At 35.0% G+C, this 21,737-nt stretch overlaps 1 protein-coding gene across 7 annotated transcripts in view; it reads left to right on the plus strand.

The window, feature by feature from the left end:
• The window catches only part of AHI1 (Abelson helper integration site 1), a 91,114-nt gene that overhangs the window by 62,017 nt on the left and 7,360 nt on the right, over positions 1 to 21,737 (plus strand). For all 7 annotated transcript variants that reach the window (XM_090135756.1, XM_090135753.1, XM_031610792.2 and 4 more), the window contains 5 exons: positions 1,092 to 1,150; positions 6,089 to 6,154; positions 8,419 to 8,581; positions 9,781 to 9,881; positions 20,526 to 20,605. In XM_090135756.1, the coding sequence (XP_089991882.1) occupies positions 1,092 to 1,150; positions 6,089 to 6,154; positions 8,419 to 8,581; positions 9,781 to 9,881; positions 20,526 to 20,605 (469 nt within the window). The remainder of the gene's footprint in view (positions 1 to 1,091; positions 1,151 to 6,088; positions 6,155 to 8,418; positions 8,582 to 9,780; positions 9,882 to 20,525; positions 20,606 to 21,737) is intronic.

Below are 21,737 nucleotides of genomic sequence, written 5' to 3' on the forward strand. Positions count from 1 at the left end.
CTGCAGGAGCATGGTTTAACTCTGATTGTTTGAACTTACAGCTTTTATTATATTTAGAAATATCTTAATATCTAATGATTAAACATTTATGAACAAATCTCCTGTGAAAGTCTAAACCACTAGACTTCAGAAAGTATACAGTAAGATAAGTTGTGCAAGCTTCCCCATGGACCTCTGCCAGTGCATGGGAATCTGAATCTGAAAAAATCCTCTTTATTCAGATTCTGGGCTCCTCAAGAATAGGATTTGGAGTGGTAAATGAAAATGAATTTTCATAATTTATTCTCATTTGAAAGCAAATCTTGTTCGAAATCTTATGTCTTGTTGAGAAAACACAGTGAGCTTAACTCTGTCTTGTCTGGCCTCTCTGTTCTTAAGAAAAGAGAAACCATTCTCCAGCAAAGGAGTAGCAGTTTTCATTGTCGTGTTCAACAATTTTCAGATTTTTGTGTCTTTTAAAGATGTTTTCTTAAGTATACAGCTGAGGAGACCAATAACAAAAAAGAAAAATCCATAAATGATGAAAGGATTTCTCTTGGCTTAGTAGTTAACATAATAGTTTGAAAAGAAAAGAATTTACAAGTGCTTGTTCAAATGCACTATTCTATACAGTGAATAAAATAAACAGCAAGATGTGTTGTGATAGGGACTCAGATGATCAAAGAGAACTACTGAATAGACATACTTATTCTTTCAGATAAAATAAGGAAGTAATTCCTTTGAGAGTTTTTGTGATCTGTTGGAAAACTTTGTGTGCATTCCTTGGAAATTCAGTGAAGAGAGAAGCAATACAGGCTAGATAATAGCGTCAGCTCTGAGCACGAGGTGGCATGTGGACATTGCTCGAGCTATTTCTCCAAATCATTTGAATGAAAATATTGGATTAGTTAACCTTGTGTCAGGTCTGTTAGTTAAATACACCCTCCAACTGTTTCTGACTGAAGGATGCGTAGTTGTGATTGAAAGATGCTGCTGCTTTTCATTAGAATTTTGTCAAACATATCCTGCTAACATAATGATATTAAAATAAAATGATTTATTCGGTGGAAGAGGATAACAAGCACAAAATTCACAGCTTTTTCTTTTCACAGGGTGTTTCAGCCCAGTAGGAAACCCTCTTAGCCGAACACTATTGGGCAGAATACAGATGGTAAGGAATTCTATCTTTGCATTTTTTTTAAATTGATGTCTAACTATAAAATGTCATTATTCACAAGTTTTCATTGTAGAGAGGTTTTCTTTTTATCCTGCCCTTATTCACAAAAAAAGTATATTCAAGCAAATCGTCTGTATGGGCAAATAAGGTTTTTTTGCAGGTAGCTGATTGAGAGATCAGGTATCTGTAAATTGAACCTTTTTTAAAATCATTTATTTATTGCTGTTTAGAAATAAATCGGGAAGTAGAGAGAGAAAAATGGAGCAAGAACTTGAAATTAAATCCTGTGTTTTTACTGTTTGCTAATATTTCACCTATTTTAACAAATGATATCGCAACTATTCTCCATTAATTTAATGGCTTCTCTGTAAGTCTCATTGAAAACTTATAGTAATTTTTCCCTTTCTTATATTTCTCATTTCCTGAAATCATGGTAATAAAAAACAACAGAATCTGTAATGCCATTACTTCCAACTCATTAACCTGGATTGATCATAATGGGGACTAGTGATGGAAGAGTGAGTTTGTTCTGGACTGAAATTACACGAGGCTCTGGATGACTTGGGCCTGTTGTACTCAGGTGTTAATGCTCCGTCCCCTCATGTATGGAATACCATGATTTAATATTCTGTGTTAATAAAGTTATGGAAGGCTTGTAAGACACATGGGATTCACCAAGTAATTTTGAAACTGCAGTTTTACATCGCTATTTCTTTGTTGACTAAATGCTTATTGTTTATGCATTTCCAATTTTTTAACTCTCATATAATTGTTACGAATATGTATGCATTCATTTTTTAGTTGGTATGTTAGTTTTCTGTGTCACAGAAAGCTTTACAAACAAATAGAAGATCAACTAAATAGTAAATAGCAGCTAATTTTAAATATTTCTTTTTTCCTGAGGGTTAGATTAAGGGTTTTAATGTTTTTGTTACATTTTCTGGTGTATAAATAATAATATGCAGAAATATGTATGTGTTGCAAGTACAATTAAACCAAGTTGTTTTAATCAAGCAAGTAAAATATTGACAAATGACAGAACAGCTTTCGAATAACTTCAGGAGCTCGAGTATTCTCCATACATCTGAATTGATCCTTTTTTTTTTTTTTTTTTAAATTTTCTCTCTCTTTTTCTTTTTTATTTTCCTAGCCCTGTGGGCTTTACTGCAGCAGCTGTGTTTGCATTTCTGTTTTCTGTTTGTACATTGCAGGTTTCAATAAAGTGCAACCTGGCACAGGTTGTTTTCTTTTTTTTTTTTTTCCTCTAGGCAGATTATAGATTCCCATGCTCATTAAATATTGAAGAGCTGTAATCAAATAAGGAATGTAGTCATCTGAAGCCTAAGGAAGTAACTTTACAGTAGTTTTCTGACAGCAGACAGATTCATTAAAAGACCAAAGAAGAGTACATTATTCTTAGCAGTTAATGCTTTTAGAATCATTTTAATTTAGCTATTAATGCCGTCCTTGTCATTCTGTTTCCTGTAGACTGAATTTGTGCGGTTAAGTGTCCTTAGCTGAGTGTGTGTTGACAATTAATTGGACCAGAGAACATGAACAAAAATGTGACAGTGCTAACAGTATTCAATTATTTTATGTTAAGTCTCAGCTTATTTAGTATTTCATTTAAAACTTCAGTTACTGGAGTAAAGAGTTTGCATGACATTCTTAAGGAAGGAAAGGATTAAGTTAATTTCTAACCCTCGACTTTATAAGGAAAAATGAAAACAATGTGGTAACTGTAAACGTTCTGATTGACTCTGTAAGTTTTAAAAATGCATTAAATGTTATCAGATTTTGATGCCAGTCTCAGAACTTTGGCTGTTAAGCTCTGAGGTACAGATCTGTTGACCAGACAAGGGAAGCTTTGACATTGATTCCCAGTGTCCTTGCTGGAGTGTCTGCACAAGCTCTCCAGCTTCTCTTACATCTTGCAAAGAACAGGTGTAGGGAGGTGGAGAGAAGCAGTGGCAACTGTGCAGCATCCAAGGAAGAGATGATGTCCTCCTTCATGTCACTGGGTCAGTCCTTTCAACAGGAACAGAGCAGAGGTTGACTTGAGCCCTGGATTTACAGTCATTGTATTCACCATGTTTGTGTAGTGTATGCCTAAGACTGATCTTAGACAAGTTTATTTTTTAAATTGAGTAAGTAGGAGTTAATGACTAAATGTCATATATCTTGATTTTTATGTTTATTCTGACAGTAAAGAATTTGTTTGCATATAAGGAAGAAGCATATGAAACCACCAGTAAACTTTAAAATTTTCCATGATTTTTTTCTTTAAATTTAAATACTTCTTGTATTTGAAATATAGAAATAAAATGCTGATTATTTTTTTTAAACAGAAAAGACAGTGATAACACATCACTTGTTCTTATTCAAAGCTGCTTCTCATAAGGCTATGAACACTATCTGCTATCTGATGCCCAAATCTTGCTGGCCACCTTATATCTCTCTGAATAAAAGCAAAACCTCCATTACCACAATCACTGAAACCACTCAGTTATGGAGAAGCCATAAACATTTTAATTAGCGCTGTTATTATCAGCTTACTCTTACCTGAAACGCTCTCTTATTATTAGTTCTTAAAATGTTTCCTGTTTTTCTTAGAAATATCTCAGTTATCCACGTGGATGTATTGTGGATAATCAATATCATGTTCCATGGCCTGGAGCTGGTCCATTTGTCTTTGTCTGAGGATGTTCCTTATGCTGAAAGTTCCTTGCAGTTTTGTTTGAGCCAAATCAATGTGACATGGCAGGCTTTTTTCCCTCACAAATGGTCTACTTTAAGCTGCACTTTAAGAGCAGCTCCTAAGAACTTATCTTCAGGCCTCACATCTGTTTGGATGGAAGAGAAGGATTAATTAGTTTCCAGCTTGCATTAAAAAAGAAGACACTAATACTAAGAACAATGTATTCACATGCTACAGTATACCTGTTGCTTTACTGCAATCCTGAAAATGTAGCTTACTGTTGTGACGCAGCACTAAAAAAATAACATTCTTAAACTGAACAGGCAGTTGTTTGCACCAGGTTTTTCTTGCAGAGTACCTGATAGTTAGCAATATTTGATGAAAAACATGGCACTGCAGAGCCAGCTTTGGTACCGTGCAGGGTTGGCATGCCTGTGGTAAGCAGCCACGGCAATTTCCCGGCTGGTGCAGCAGCCAGCTGCCACCAGGACTGCCAGTGCGGTTAGGGGCAGCTGGGCCCTGCTCCCTGGGCCTCTTTAAGAAGAAACTCTCTGGATTGTTGTTGCCTTAGAAGTTTAACACGGTGTCTGAGAACATTCAGCATAGTCTCAGGATGACTCATGGATTTCAGATTGTTATTTCCAAACTACTCGCTCTCTTCAAGGTCTTCTTACACTGAGTGTTTGAAAGTGCATAAATACTTCATTAAAAAGAGAGAGACAGATTGAGACACAACAATGGGGCAATGTGAGTACCTGAACTAGATACCTAAATAATACTGCTAATAATTCTGATGAATCATTTTTGAGCAACAGGAGGCACTCCCATCCCACAGGCTAAGCACGTTGCCTACACAGTTCTCTTAACCTTGACAGTGAAAAATGAGAAATAGCTGAAACCTGTAAGGCACTGCTAGCTACCAGTAGACCACTGATCATGCCTCATACTCTGAACTGTGCTTCCACTGTTCTTTGCTGAAAATTTGCTTATCAAATCAGGCAGTTACTTTATTTTTTTTAATTCTCCTTTGTGTATACGCATAATTATTCAGAATTGTAGTAGGGTAGTAGGCTTAGTTGTTTTGGTAAATTTTAAGAACTGAGTGCAACTGTTCACTTTTATATTGCATTCATCAGTATGCAATTGTGTGTATGTAACTATGGCGATGATGCCTGGAGATGAGATGGAACCTTGGTTTTCAGGTGCCTTGATTTTTAGGAGCATTTCATCTATATGATAAGCTTAGCAAAGTTAAGAAAGCAATATGTAAGGGCAAGAATCTCTGTCACAGAGAATGCTGTTTACTCTGCTGAAGATTGTAATAATGATGTTTCTTGGATCAACCAAATTAAGAAATAGAAAATAAAAGAAGTTGGGTAGAAATTCTCAAATTTCAATGTTGTTTGCAATGTGGCACAATCTGTTATGGGTGGAAATGTTGTTTACTTCACATTATTCACATTTGATTCTTCTCTTCTAAAATAGTTTTACTACTATGTAATATTTGTTCCACACTGTAGTTAGTATCCTTTGATGCATGCAAAATCTAGGGAAAACTGGTTTCTCCTTTCTGAAAACAGGCCATTGGAAAAAATTAGGCAAAAAAACTTCCATCTCTTCCATTTTTCTTTCTTTTTTTTTTCTGCTAGTTTTCACTGTATTTCTATTTTATATTTTGTTGCGAATTAAGGGCTGTTTTTTTTTTAATAGAAACCGAGTTTTGTAAGTACTGTCACATCCTAATGATTGCCTTATATATGCAGTGGTATTCCTGTGGCTTTACTGGAAGTCTGAAGAGTTAAGTGGCAAAGATGGAGCTATTAGAACTGAATGTTTAAGTATTGGTTATTAAAACCAGCCTGAAATTCTTCCTTATGTGAAAGTGAAATCTTCTGCATACCAGTTCAGAGGTAAAGTTCACTGCAATGATTTCTTAAGCATCTACTGTAATATTTGCAGTGCAGACAAGCTTAGACTGTATAATCGTCAATCCTCTGTCCTCCCACATGTTGTCTTTAGTGCAGCATACACATTTGAAAAGCTTTTTAAGTTCTATAAGTATCTACATAGCCAGCATTACTCTGGATTGCTCAACATCACTTCTGCTTTTTCTTTTTTTGAAAAAACATTTTTATTGCAGATTTTTTTTAGAATAGGCATGGCATATGGAAGAAGTGTAAAATTGTAGTTTATCAATAGCCTTTAATACTGTGCTATAATATTTCATCTTCTAGAGTGATGACCATCTAGCTGCACTGGGGGAAAGAGGAGGAAGCAGTTGTCTGCTTGAGCAAGAGACAGTAAGTATTATGTAATTTTTTGCAGTATCTCTATACCTGTCACACTGGACCTGTGTCTTTGAAAGCACTTGTGTTTTTTTAGCATGAATTAAGGATTTTTTTTTTTGCCACCATAGATTTTCCTTGTCACTGTACAGTGTTCATAACCATCTTACTGGTGGTTTTACATCATTTCTGAAAAATGATTTTTTAAAATGTTGATGGATATAGATTTTTTTTTTCTTGAATTTGAACTCAGACAACATTTAACAAATATCTGAATGTCACATCAGGAGAAATTCCATTGCTTTGGGCATAATTACGAGGTCCTTTACATTCTTCTTTGGTCCTGAGATACATTTCCTGTATTCCTCTCATGCTTATTTTCTGGTTATTTATCGCTAGAGAATATTATGGCAATTTCCACATTTCATTTAAACTGTCAGGCTTGCTAAACCAGTTGTATTACAGGACACATTGGTATTTTAATTTTTTATTGAAGAGACAGAAGTAAGTGGGACTTGCTTGGTTAGTTTGAACAGTTTGTTGGCAGTGTTTCCATGTTAATTAATTTTTGTGATTTTTTTCCAAACAACAAAACATTTGCACTAATGCTATCTTACAAAAGGCACTGCAAAAAGAAATAAGCGTTACTCTGCCTTTCATTCTGCCAAATGGTTAGCATAAAATTCCTTTTACCTTAAGTGACCTCATGATTTTCATAGTACTATTACTAAGAAAACCTTAACCATTGAGCTGAAGTGGGCATTGTTAGAGCACCCCTTACTGGGCACGATCATGTAAGCTTCCAGTTCTGCACTGATTCTGTATGGAGCTCTGTAGTGCATTTTAATATGGTTCTATTCTATTTTTTCATTTGTATTTCTATACTCAATATCACTTGTAATTGCTGCAGTATCTTTCTTAATGCTAGGAGGAGAATTATGACAGAAGATGGTCCTTGTTTAACTACTTATATTTAAGTTCATGCTTACTGAATGCACATTTAGATAAATCTCTTGTATACCTACAGCTGTGGTGATATTACTTCTTTGTTGCCAACCAGCTCACAAATTACCACATACAGTTTTCAGTGGTAAAAGCGTTTTCATATTTTCCCATTCATAAGTGATTCATCAGTGAAGTGCGAGTATGAAAATATAAATGACATTGGCTATATTTTTACACACATAACTCATAGGTGATCATACTGAAAATAGAAATAACAAATATGAAAAACACTGCAGTTCAGCACTCTTCAGATTTAAATGCAAGCATAGGTAATTAAAAAAAAAATTGTGCAAATCTCCATTCGCACAGTAACTTTACTGTCTTTAGTACCCTATATCCTTCTGTCACTCCCTAACAATCCCTGTTCCTTATCTTTTTATTTATGATTTCATAAAGGTGAGGATTCTATATAGGGGAATAGTGCCCTTTGTATAAAGAAGTCATGTTTATGATCTTCACTTACAATGAGAGAAGTGAGCAATTCCTCTCTTCTTTCAGTTCACCTCTTTTCAGTCATTTCTGGCTCTGAATTTGTCAGAACAGATTTTTGTTCACAGAGCATAGGAAATAAATAAGAAATTATATTTTATATTTTCACATTCAGAGTAGAAAGCAAGCTTCTGGCAATGTATTCTATGTAGTGTGCATGGTGCTGACCACTGTTTGCACTTTCATCCTGAAAAGTATCGATGTCCTGTTTTTCACTGACAAATGGCTTTGTTATGTGAGTAGAATATACACCAATTTTTTGCAGATATTTATAAAATACTTTATGCAAATGTGTATTTCCAAAGAAACAAGAAAAATGTGAAGTGATCAAAGCAAAACTTTACAATAACATTTTTCCACTGAACTTTTCCTTCTGGTAAAACTGTAGCACTGCTGAAGTATTTATTTGAACACATATGCTTCATACGCACTCAGAGTGGGATCTGAAGGTGGTGTAACAATTCTGAGAAAGTGAATGTATGAAGTGTTTTTTTTCTTTTGCTTCACAAGTAAATTGCTTATAAAACTAACAGCTGCTGTTTTGAAGCTAATCTTAGTGAATTGAATGTTCTTAACCATTTCTAAAATCCCACAGTCCTTTATCTTGCCTCTCCTGCTGCTTTCCCACCACCCCTGATCCCATTAGCAAAACTTGAGACAGCCTCAGCTTTTACCAAAGTGCAGCTTTGGTTTCAGCTGCTTTTCTGCAAGAGGAAGTGAATGTTGTGCTTTTTTCTCTGTGGCACAGTTGTGATAAAGCTGTGGTGCTCTTATCTCTCTTTTAGGTAGTGGCTCTTTATGACTACACAGCGCATCGATCAGATGAGCTAACCATCCATCGCAGTGACATTATCCAAGTGTTATACAAAGATAATGATAACTGGTGGTTTGGCAGCCTAGCAAATGGACAGCAAGGCTATTTTCCAGCTAATTATGTGGCTGGTGAAAGTAAGTTTACTGCTGTCTTCCTGGTATACTGATGTGGGTTTAACTGATGGTATAAGATTTTACCATGCTGTACTGCTTATTATTTTGAAAATTTGAGTTTATGTAGCACACAGGTGGCATAACGATGATTTATTATGATGCAGAAATCATATAAAGTTAGCTAACCATGTAGCAAGTTGACATACCTGACTTTAGAATATATTGATGCTTAGTTAAACATTCCTGCTTAAATTGTACTGGCTTGATTATCAGTAAACTGGATTGATTCCTCATCCCTTCTTACATATAACCTCCTGATTCGTGCCCTACCTTGGCAATATTTTAGAACATATTTTAGCATTTTACTGGCATCTTAGCTTTTTTAGGCAATATCTGTTAGATCTAACCGATTGCATCTTGTAAAAACTCTTGTTTCCTCCACCCCCCAGCTCTTATGGAGAACGCTGTTTCCAGATAGACGAATTCCATTATGAAGTTTTAAAAGAACAATCATGGTTAAATCTTGCATCTGAGCACTGAACTTGCTACCAGGCTCTTGTAATTAAAGTGGTTAGGATTAAACTAATGCAACTGAACAAATAATGTAGGAGTCATCCTAATGAGTCAACTGACATAAAGGTGTTCAGTGTCCTGTCAGTTATTAGTATCCACTTTATGAATATAGCATGTGATTACACGCTACAGGAAATACATTTGCTTTCCTAAACTATCAAGCTATCAGTTATACTGATATTTAGAAATCTTTTAACCCAATGTTTCTCAAGATGTTCTCCTCCATTTTCTAGTTCCTTCCTCTGTCTTCCAAGTGAACTCTATTATCTATGCCTCTTCCTTTAAAAACTTGGACATACTACTGTGCTAACTAGATGATGCTACTTAAAATTAGCTGAACCGACATCCTTCTCCTTTGTCCTCCCCTCACACATCCTGTGCATTTTCTCCTTCCTCTCTTTCTTGCAAAATAAGCCAGAAACCTATTTAAATTCAGAGGCCTGAGTTTAAATCTAAACATACTAATATAAACAAAATGAATGGGCAAGTTTTGACCAGTTACCTTACAAAGTATAGCTTCAAAGTTTTTTTTACTTTAGTTCACATACAATTATTGGCTAGTAATGTCACAGTTGTTCATATAAATTAGATACTTCTCTTATTGTTTCATAGTGCTCACAATGGTGAATTATGATTTCTGTTTTCAGAAGAATATGCAGAACAGCCTTCAGGACTAGTATCAGACTGTGCTCCTCTTCTACCCAAAGGACCTGAAGAAATAGAGAAAAGTTCCCCGATACCCCATAAGGTATTAATTTGAGAAGAAAGGATTTTTTCTACAGTAGTGATGGAGTATGTCCTTTGTATGCCAGGTGGACTGTATTAATTTTCCTTCTTTTTTACAAAAATTGTGACATGTAGACTTCATTCTAGGACAGCAGATAGAGGTTTGTTTGTTTGTTTGTTTTTTTCCAGGAGATATCTAACATTCATTTCTTGTGTGGATCTGTTTTGTCATGTGGCAATTAAATACTCTACCTTACTCTTGCATCATTATAATGAGCACCTAAACTACCTTTGTCTCCAAAGCTGACAGAAGTATCTAATAGCTACCCAGCAGAAGTAACTGTTGAAGGAACAACATGGATTTGTCAAAACCTGACATATTTTCTGTCATTTGCTTGTCCTTCCTGTAATATGCACTGCTCACAGATTCTTCAAACTTTTTGCTATGAGATTTCCATATCTATCAGGTCGCTTAGAGAAGGAAAAGAAAAAATGCTGTGATGTTTTCTCTCGAGAGTTTTTTTTCATCTATTTAGTACTTTCCTAATTAAGATAGGTAATGTCATCATAAAGCCTCATTACCAGACCATGCAATACCCTTCATGCAAACCTACTTACTTGTCAGTGGATGTTTCTGTTTAAAAGCTGCTGATGGTCCTCTGATGTGAATGACTGCTCCCATCCTATACGTTATTCAGGAGGATACACTGCAGCAACACTATAGTTTGAACGAACAAAGGAAATAAATATCAAGAAACCTTAAAGAAAACAATATAAGGCTTTTTTATGACTCCACCCCTTTTTCTCAAATCCAGGTGTAATTGTTTTCTGCGGTAATATGTAAGATACTACTTAGTACTTCCAGAGGTTGCCTCTTTGGTTAATTATTTTTATCCCTAAAGGATGTTCTAAGTAATTAAATAGGAATATTTACCAGTAATTAAGGCTTTTGTCATGACGAGATCTAACATCACTCTCATAGTAAACAGCTTTTGAGTTGCAGTTACATATAACGTTTTGTTTACATACTACATACTTTTTTTGCACGCAGAAATATTCCTACTTTTGTTATTATAGTTAAAAGTCAGAATGCAGTTAGAACAGCAACCAGAAGTTAGAGAAAATGTATGTAAAGGGGAAAAAAAAAAAAAGTAGGATGTTCGTTGTTTTTTTTTAATGTTTAGAGTGCAGAGCTGTGCAAAGCTTGCCAAAGGATTCTCATGTCTCAAGACTGTGATCAGAAACTTTGTGTAGTTTATTTTCCCCTTCTGCAAAGTAGGGTTTATGATTGTCTTACACCAAAGGATAGTTTTTAAGCAAAGAAGTGATAGAAATGAATAACTGTTAGAATTTAAGAATTATATTTTATTCCAATACGTTTGTACTTCTCCTAAGTATTCTTTCCACAGCTACTCATTTAGTCAAATGCTACCAATATCTCTGATTTTAAAAGGACTTCTGTTCAGATGCCTCGAAGGTGGCTTGACTTCCCCATGTACTTCTCGAAAATTGAGTATAATATTTCATCTTATTTGCAGGACCTAACGTATGCAGTGTCTTGGTTACTTTTTTTCTTTTATCAGATGATTTATCTTTGCTACATGATGTATGTTGTAATGTTGAAGGTTAAAACACTCAGAGCCACTTGTATTAACCTATTCTGTGCAACTTTGTTTTTATATACATGAATAGGGAGGTAGCATTCAATAAGTTATTTAGTGCAGATTACTCACTTGGCAGTCTTATTGAAGCCAACTGTCTTGTTGAAGCCAGCTGCTGTAAATTGAATTACTGAGTGTTGTTTCTAACTATACTTTAAAAATGAAATTAATCACTACACCAAGTAGTAGTAATTAATCTGAAGTATCTGTTACCACTTGGTAGCTGAAAAACTCATAGCCAAACCATTTTCCCATAAAGGCAGGGGTGATTTACTTCCAGATATGTGATCTTCTCTAAATATGGAACAAATATAAGAAAAATAACTACATTACTGGAAAGCATGAAGATTTCATTTAACTGTTATCTGCATTACCAGAGGCAAAGGTATCACAGAGGGAATATGTTGCTATGCTCTGTTTCACACATAACAGATTAGAAAGAAACGGAGAAGAGCTGAGCTATATACTGTCATTTAAGACTTAATAATCTTTATCTTAATTTTTTTTTCTGTTTCAGTTTAATAGAAATCTAGTTTGTTTACTAGTTTACAGTTAAGCATGCTGCCCAATGTTAATTGGTTACTAAACAATACTAACCAGTACTAACTAATACAACTGGTATTTATTATTCAACTTTATGAGAAATAATGTTTGATTATTTTAGATTTTGTCAAATGTCTGTAGCTGACATACTGTTCTAACAGTAGTTTTTGTATTACTAGTAACACTTCCAGTAGCGCTTAATTTTAGTAATTTTTCACTGAGATTTTCTTTACTCTGTTCTGCTGGCACTTCAAATTAAATTGAAAAATTTAAATTTAATCATTAGTTTGAATTTTCTAGTAAAGCACATGTAATACATACATATATTCAAATGCATAAGGTTGCAGTAGTAGTCCAGGCAGATGTGTTGCTTTTCATCTTGAGTAGCATTAAACACTGCCACAAAAGAGAAAAGTGCTAGAAAAAATGGTATAGGAGAATATACTTAGCAATATTAAACAATGAGCAATGAGGAAGAGAGTAAATAAAATAATACTTGGTGTAGAGAGGTGTACTGGATGCATCCTCCTTTCTCCTCCCTTTTGTTAAACAAGATCTGGGAGAATTAAGCCATGATGGAACGAACATAGTGTTGTAGAAGGAAATTTTTGTTTTTGTTTAATTGATCTGGTGAACTAGCTGCTACAAGATGCTATTAAAACTTAGACATTCACAGATATTTATTTTTTTCATATCAAAGCTTAGGCTAAGATAATGACTAAAATTCCAAAAGCAACTAAATAACTGAAAAACACAAATCTAGTTGATTTTTTTTCCAAGTTACGTAAGTATTTAGTGTACTGACGTATACATTGTATAACTCACCAAAAAGATAGTGAGTTGGAGTTACAGCAAATGAGTCAATTCTCTGTGGGAAGCGTGAGATGACTTGAAGTGTAATGGTTTTAACAAGAGCTGCTGAGTGCTGCATAAAAGAAGCAAACTGTCAATGAGCTGTTTGTCATAGTGAAGTTCTACAGAGGTTTGGCTTTCAGCAATACCAGATACTTCTCAGACAAAACTGCTAAGAGGACCACTGAGGGGCTGATCAGTTATGGCAGTTCCTGTGTTGCAGCAGTGACACAGCAACTTTTCTTCCTATTCTTTTCATTTTTTCATTATTAGAGCTGAAAAGAAACACCAATTTCTTCTACGTGATAAATATGAAAAATCATTGTTCTGTAATAGCAAAAAAAAAAATAGCCTATTTTCTCTGGGAGAAAAAAAAAAAAAAAGAATAATTAAGTCATTGCTTAAGTTGTTAGCACAGACTAGAAAATATAAGTAAATGTTTTTTTGTTGAGCTTCTTTTTTGGCCACAAGCATGCTTTCCTAGATACTTATATCCAGGTCTGATGTGCCTCTTGTTCTTCATGTATTTTTTTGAGGAATGCTGAAATATTTAGTTCTGTTAAGACTGTAGAAATAAAAAAAAAGTCTAAAAAGTAAATAAAGAATACTTTAGTTCTAATCACTGAGAATACCAGATAGTCTTTTTAAAACTAGTTTTCCAACTGCAAGTATTATAAGCACATGTATCTAACTAATCATCAGAATTTACGATGAGTGAATAAAATGCAATCATTAACATTAGAAGGGTATGCAATACTTAGGATCTAACATTAATCTTTGCAAATGCAGACCATTTTCCTGTAGTTCAAAGAGCTTTCAAAATTATTTCTAGCATCGGCTTTGCATTCATAATATAATAATTTTATGCAAACCTTGTTTTCCTGCGTTATGAGTTACTTAACTCCTGAGCCACAAAATTAAGTCATAATCATCTTTAATTACAACATACATTTAAACTGCCAATAGAGATTTCGTGGAGTGAAGTTCTCACTATGCTGTTGAAGAATCCCAAGAAATGGAAATAGACCTGTCATCCAGCTGCAATACATCTACTGTTTTCAGGTTCCTTAAGGTGAAAGCAGAAAAGGCAGGAGTTCAGATAGTTTTCAGTTAGAAATGAGAATTTGTGATTTTTCAAAACTTTCGCAAGTCTGAGATACTTCATTTTTTGACCAGAAATTTTCTACTGTCTAAAAATGTTGTGAATACCTTTTATTACTTGGTGTCCTACCATGTATTCTTTAAACTGAATCCAAAAGGATTCTGAATGTTAAGTATTTCAGTTTGAGGTTATGTAGTAATAATAGGGAGGAGTGATGAAAAATAAACAAATCAGTAACTTAAAATATCCATACAAACTGTAAGAAAATATTTTTTTCTAGTATATGTATCTTGGAAAAGTGAAGTCAAGGTATAAAATAATGTTTGTATGCATGAAAAGAGATGGTTTACTTCCTAGAACTACATTGTTATTGCATGGTTTGGATAATCTGACTAGAGATGATCAAAATTTGACTTCATGTATATTTAAACAAGATTTGAGATTATCACTGTGTTCACATAAATAATTCACATTCTCACTCTTTTTTTTTTTTTTTTTTTCCCCAGAGCAGGTTATTAGACTTAGCCCCACATCTGTAGAATTAACCTGCCAATCTATTGAGGCTTTTCTTCCAGGCTTAAGCTCACTCAGTGTGGTTGGATGTTTTTGTGTATTCAAAATTTATTAATTTTATTTAAAAATTAAAAAGCATAGAAAGCTTACTCAACAGTATTTCAAAAAATACTAGCTAGAGACTTTGCTAGTAGTTCAGTCAAAACAGCGTCATGTTATAGTTTATTCTGCTTCTATATTTTTCTTTGTGTCTTTCTTCTAGTTACTGGGAAACACTTCAGTGACCAATTATCTGTTTGGCCAAACAAGAATAAGGAAAAACAGAATTTCAAAGGAGGACACATTTAAAAAAATTGATATGATAAAACTTTCACAGTGAATAGAGCTGAAGACTTTCAACACTTACAACACACAGAGGTGTGTTTATTTTGAAGGTCCAGAGAAGTTGCAGACCCACAAAAATGGGATACTAAATTGGATTAAAATACTGAGACTAGTAACTGCGTTCTTCATCCTTGCCTCATATGATTACAGATCTCTTCTTCTCAAGTCATTGACACCTTCTGAGCTGAAAGTGTACTTTTATAGAATCATTCTGCAAAGTTGCTGTGTGTTCTTCCGCAGCACTGTAATATACATGTGACTTTGCAAATCATGATCTTGGAATGGCAATTACTTTGATTTTTCCTGAAGAAATCTAAAGGAAATTTACTATGGTACCATGTACTAGGAGTAGATTATCTCATTATCTCACCTATTTCACCTTTTTAGTGCTATAGTTTCTTATTTTTAGATTCTGTTTTCCCGATAAAAGGGAGTTTGTTCTGTTGAAGTTGAATTCCTCTTTATTTAGTGTGCCTGGTCCTAATTCTAAAATACAGAGCTGGTAGCTCTTTCTTATTCAGGTCCAAAACCACCTCCTATGAATTCTGTCTCATGAATATTTGTGCCTCTGTTTATACTATTATTTAAGTTATTGAAATACTGTTATTTGCTTCATAAGCAAGTTTATTTATTGGGAAAAGTAGATATCTCATGGTATCACATCCATAGCCATTTGCTGTAAGTGATTGCTGTCTGCTTAAAGATAGGAAGAATTAAACTGAGCTGAAACAGAACCAAAAATACTACTGATGGACATTTATATTATTAAAATGGTTCTCAGGAGCAAGCTAAATTCTCTCTTCCCCATTGTTTTTCCTTGTGTCCCCGTAGCCTCTTTCTGAACAGGATTGAACCATTTTTATGCAAATTTAAATGCAAAGCTTTAACCACAGATAAGTTCCCAGAGGCCAAGAATTCAAGACTGAAAACACCTGTTCTAAACTGTAGAGCTTCAGTCTGCTGGTCTCTCCTAGCTGAGAGCAGGCCCAGGATTTTGCATTTTCAAAGACTAGATGAAGCAAAGTCCTCTCCCTGTTGCTCTAGCATTCCTGCAGGGGTAATTTCAAATACTTAGTTCAGGAGAAGTGAGGTCAATTTAAATCTGTGTAACTCCATCAGCAAAGTTTTCTGTCAGTTTCTCATTTAATGGGGACATCTTTGGAGAGGTGCAATATAGGAGGAAGGAAAATTAGGAACGTGGTGTGGTGTCACAGCATTTCTCCTAAATTTGATTCACTAGAGCAGTTTTGACAGGAGACATCAACATAGTTCTGGGGATGTAAAGTATGTTGGTATAAATGTTGTCATCCACAGACTGTGTAATAGAAAATATAAAGTTAATTCTAAGAGAGTTTAGTATTCTAAAGATTAGTATCAAAAGACAAAGACATGTTTGTTCTTGCCCTCAATGATCCAATAAATCTTTTATTAGATGAGGTTCTGTAGAAATAGCTTCTCTGGGAGTGTTAGGTTGTACAGAGGAGGCTATAGAGCAAGCACATTTACTTCCATCACTTCAGTCACCTAAATAGAGGAAAGAAATAATTTCAGGTTGCCTGCACCGTTCCATTCTGTCCACCTGCCTCTTAGTCTGTCAGAGACCTCTCCAGACCATTGGTTATACAGATAACTCTACTTAGCTTAGAGGAACGCACTGACAAGGACTTAGACTTATGAGACCTTGTCCTACGTATTTCCTTTAGAAGCCTTCTGCTTCATGTTTTCCTATGAAGTGTGTTCTGATACTTCTGATTTGTTCTGTGAGTAGCACAGGGAGCATTTAATGCCTGACTTACTGCTGTGGATTCTGCAGCAGGGAGAAGGACTTGTGTAATTGATAAGTGATTGTGTACTTAGCCTTTTTTTTTTTTTCCTTTATTGCTTCTTTTGTGGAAACACAGAGAAAGTGTTTAGCATCCAAGAATTGAGACCAAATGAACTGGAAAGCATGCACATCTTCTAGAAAAGGGAAGTGAATATTTTATTGCAATTTGTCTTTTTGATAGTAAGTATAGTAAAAGGGCCTTCAGAATGAACTGATATTCTCCTGCCTTTCTGGTGCATTGTATATTTCAAAGAGTGGAGAAATAGAATATGGCAACAAAATGGAGCACCACTGGTGGCACTGCAGAAAATCTGTTATACTGTGTCCAGTGTTTGTTCTTTTGAACAGAGAAATTCAGGATATTCATATTAATTATCTGACACATTCTCTTTTGAGCAACCACATCCCTAGTAATTCTGCAATGTGGATGATTTTAATAGTTAACACCATATCTGTAACTGTACTTAGTAGTACAGTGTTGTCAGTACACTGACTATAGTGGATAGTTGTTCAGATTTTCCTGTGAAATCTGCCCATACATTACAAGAGGTCAAGAGTTTTAGAAAGAGCAGATAAGCAGTCCCATCAGTTCCTCTGTGCTATAGACCTCTGCTGCTGTTTACATGTGCCCCTGGCGCACTGTCAGCATCCAAGTATTACCTCAACCTCCTTAGCTACATACTTGCATGTCCCCCTACTCTCCCTTGCCTCATTCACTGCACTGTTTTCATCCTCTTGTAGCACCATCTTCTTGCAGCTGCCCCCATCTCACTTGTTCCTTCAGTATACTACTGCTGCTTGCATACATCACTGAGATGGGAAAAATAGGTCAAGGACTGGGCTAAGGGAGATAGGAAAGAAGAGACGATAGTGGCAGTGAGATGTGCTTCAAAAAGATCTTGTTTCAGTGCGGTTCCTGCCTCATTACAAGCTTGAAAGTTTGTAGGAATGAGGTAAGAAAGAAAGCTATCGTATTCAGACAGTACTCTGGAGAACTAGGAGTCTGTCCCTACATACCCTAGGAATTCTCATTAATTACCATGCCAGCTGAACACAGCTATTCCAAGGTAGTCCAATTGCATGCTTTTCTTTCCTTGGTACCCATGCTGAAATGCTGTGCTTGAATATATATAAAAGCCTACCAATGTAACGAGTAGTTTTTAAACAGATCATAGGAACTTTCAGTTAGGCTGTTTAATTTAGTGGATACTTTAATCTCATAACTTTAAACCAAGGATAATTTTCTGTGTTTTGGTACGGAAAAGTATTTCAGTCTTCTGTAGTGACATTTAAGGAAATGCTACTGGAATTGGCTTTGGAAAGATCCATACGAAATTATATTATTAGTAAAATACAGAAGTTCAGTTATATTCACTCAAAGGATAGTAAAAAAAAAAAAAAAAAAACCTAGTTGAACACTGTTCACAGAGGATTTTCAGGGAAAGATTTTGCTCTGACAGCAGGCAAAGGGAATGTGTGATTGTATTTGGCAAGGAGCTCAAAGTTACCAATGCTGTAGGAAGGATTTGTTATTTAAGAGTCATTTCCTTTCCAGCAGTCCCTTGTATGTTCGTATCAGAGGCATTATATTTCTTCCTTTTGTGTTTACTTTTATCATTGACGTAGTCTGAAGTTTACTGCTGTATTAACAAGGATTTTGTGTGTGAAATAGGTTTTTTTCTCAGCCCAGTGCTAAATTATGCTGATTTTTATGTAAACTAATCCACAAAACTGTTGTTTCAGCAGACTATTTATAGTGACTAATGTTTGAACTTGGCTGTTGTGAGAGGCATGCATATATGAATTCAGTAACTCAGTGGGGTCTTGATCCTGTTTCTTTTAAGTCATCAGTAAAATAATACCATATTACAAAATAATACCAGAAAGCTGGAAGAAGAAAAAAAAGTTCAAATATCATTCAATTACTCACATCACATAGTAGTTGTGGTTGGTTTTTTTTTCAATTAATTAAATTTTAAGAAAGTAATTGAACTCTTCAAGGCCTGAAACTGAAGTTTGGAAAATGCAAATTCTTGTTCCAATACAGTATTTGTATGTGAAGATAATTCTAATCCAGATTGACTTAATCAGAATAAAACCTGGACAATAGCACTTGACAGAGAAATGCTAAGTTTTATTCTTTAGAGCTTTGAAATCTGTGTCGGATAAGTTTAGTGTTTGAAAACAGTATTTTCATTCTGTTTTAACATATTGAATTTTTAAAACATGCTGATTTTGTAAAAATTGCTTACTTTAATATACTTATTTTTTAAAAAAATTGCTGTGTAGCAACCCATTGTTTTCTGTTTCCGTTCGATCTGGAGTGACTGTAGTATACACTGCATATGAGGTCAAAATGAAATAAGTAGTTGGCAGACTAGATGGTCAAGATCTATCTTTCCCCCCCCTCTTTGTTCCTTCCAGAAAATTCTTGTTGATTTCCTGGTTGCTTTTTTAGATGTTGTCTGGCACTTTAGAACTGCTGAAAGATGCTCACTCATTTTTAGCTGTGCTTTCAGAGATGGTCCTTTCACTGACTCCTTCCTGGAGCCATTCAGGATGATACCAAAATATTAAGGATCTTATTTACAAGCAGATGAGTACTTCTGTGCTTGGCAAAACTGAGTGGGCATATTTTTTTTTAGCACCATAGCTATTTGAGAAATTCAGAAATAATGTACTAGGTTTTGCTTTAGACTATGCATCTGAAGCTGAGCTAAAAAATTGTAAGCATGGGCCAAATTAGTTTCAAGACCATTCTTCTCTTTACTCTGTGAAAGATCCTGCTTTTTGGAAAGTACCAGATCTAATCTCTCCCTCTCTTCTATGCCTCAGGCTCTACTATTCTGAAAGAAACCTTCTCTCCAGTTTCCAAGATCTTCACAGGAACTACTCTCACAGGGCCTGTCTGGTTGTTACTCTTGGTTTTCTCTCGTGTGTGCTGTACCAAACGGATGCTTACAGAATGTGGCAATCTTGTCAGCCTGAAGTACAGGTCCACATCCACAGCAGTTTTTCATCAATGAATTTGTGATATTATATCTAAACCTACAGTGTGCCTGAAGGCCACGGCTGGGTGCATAGTGTAGGCCGTATTCCAAGAGAACAAATTTTGAGTGAGAACATCAGGCCTCTCAGTTGGATTGGGTTCTGTTCTCCATGAAAGTGAAAGTATAGGGGTAGTTACCAGATCTTTGTGAGTGTGGAAGGTGGCAGAGAAAGCGATCTTTCTGTGAAAATGTTAAACTCAGGAAGAGCAGTCGCCATGTCCTTTTGATAATTCTTGCAGTAAGTAAGTGAGTAGCGTAGAGAGCCACTACCTACCTTATATTAGTAACAAGAGTGTTTACTTAAATTTTTCTAGTAACCTGAAGTTACCTAGAGGTTTGTTTTGTTTTTAAAAAGGCAGGTGTCAAAAACATACAATGAGATGGCTTTGTAGCATTCTATCTTTATCCATGCAGTAGCAGAAATAACTGTAATTCCTTATGGACTTTATATATTGTAAACTTACTTAAAAGTAGATTCTTAACTTCTTGTTTTTACGTACTTGTAAACTGTCTTTTATTTGCAAGTAGCTTTCTCTTTTTTTTTAAAGCAGGCTACTGTTTCCTTGTTTGTAACCACATAGGAGTTAACATTTTATGGCTGATAGACATTCTTTTTCAAATGAGGTATATTCTCTCCTTATTCAGGAAGCTGGTGGGTTTTCAATGCACATGTGTTGGCCCTGTTGTCTTTCTTCTTTTTACCTTCCTGCTTTTTTTCTTTTTTTTAATTTTACAGATGTCACCAGTCATCAGTAAGTCAGGGGACCTGAAATGCATCTCAGAGCGTGACACAGATAGAGACTCACCTGCAACACAGTAAGCAAGAAATATTTTAACTAATCTGTAGTGTTACGTCTGCTAGAAAACAGTGACAAATGTCTACAGGGTTATTTTGTCTTAGCTAGCAAAACAAGAAAATGGCTCTAGGGTACTCATTCAAAAAGAGTGCTTCACATCTAAAATGTGAAGGAAATAACAGTTTATATATACATACGCACAAAATTGTATACTATTGTGTATATGGGAATCGTAACTAAAGAGTAGAGCCTTGTCCTGTGGCATTCCTTACCTATGTGTTAGGCTTTATACAAACAGAAGATTCTTTTTGCACTTTCTAAAAATTAATGCAAAATGGAAAGGGTCACATTCTGAGAAGACATAATTTAATACTTAGATTATGTTGCTTGCATTTCCTAAAAATTTTATGCATTTCTTGTGTGAAAGCTGTAAGAAGGTAAGACGTCAACATTTTGAACAAGAGCTTCCACAATGTTTTTAGCTATTGCAAGCATTTATACTTGGAAAAATACACCTAAAAGCACTTGTTGGGTTTGCCATTACAGATATCTGCCATCGAAGCGAAGTTACTTCACTGATTATTTTCCAGATTGGTTCACACATCATACAAAGAATACTTGCATATACAGTATAGATGCATATTTATCTCTGATTTTAACTTTGAATTCCTAAATTTTTTTTTACCTCCCACCTGTAGCTGGATTTGAAAATAAATTGTGAGCAGAAATTTTAATACCCATCTTTGATGAGGAATGCATTGTAAAATTATAGAATACAGGGTTGAATTTTGACCTCATAACTATTCTCATAGGACTTAGGACTTAAGGAAGGAAATGCCTTAAGTGTGCAGTTACCGTGACAGTTGACTCTGTCAGAAGTCAGTATCAGAAATTTGATAAAACTGCATTAATGGAACTAGAGCAACCAATTATTTTGAGTGCCTTTTCTCAAGAAACTATTGAAGACTGTGGCAGTACAGATTTGAAATATGAAATCACAATGATTTAATGAAATTCATTAATTTTGACTCATATCAAATGTTAAATATTCATTTTTATGAAAACTAAGTCAACCCTGAGAATAGATCACACAGCAATGTCATCTTGGAGACATAGAACCCCCAAACTCTTCAGTTGCATTTCAGAACACT

This window comes from Phasianus colchicus, chromosome 2, assembly GCF_987193195.1.
Source record: "Phasianus colchicus chromosome 2, bPhaCol1.hap1.1, whole genome shotgun sequence".
Taxonomy (NCBI): Eukaryota; Metazoa; Chordata; class Aves; order Galliformes; family Phasianidae; genus Phasianus; species Phasianus colchicus.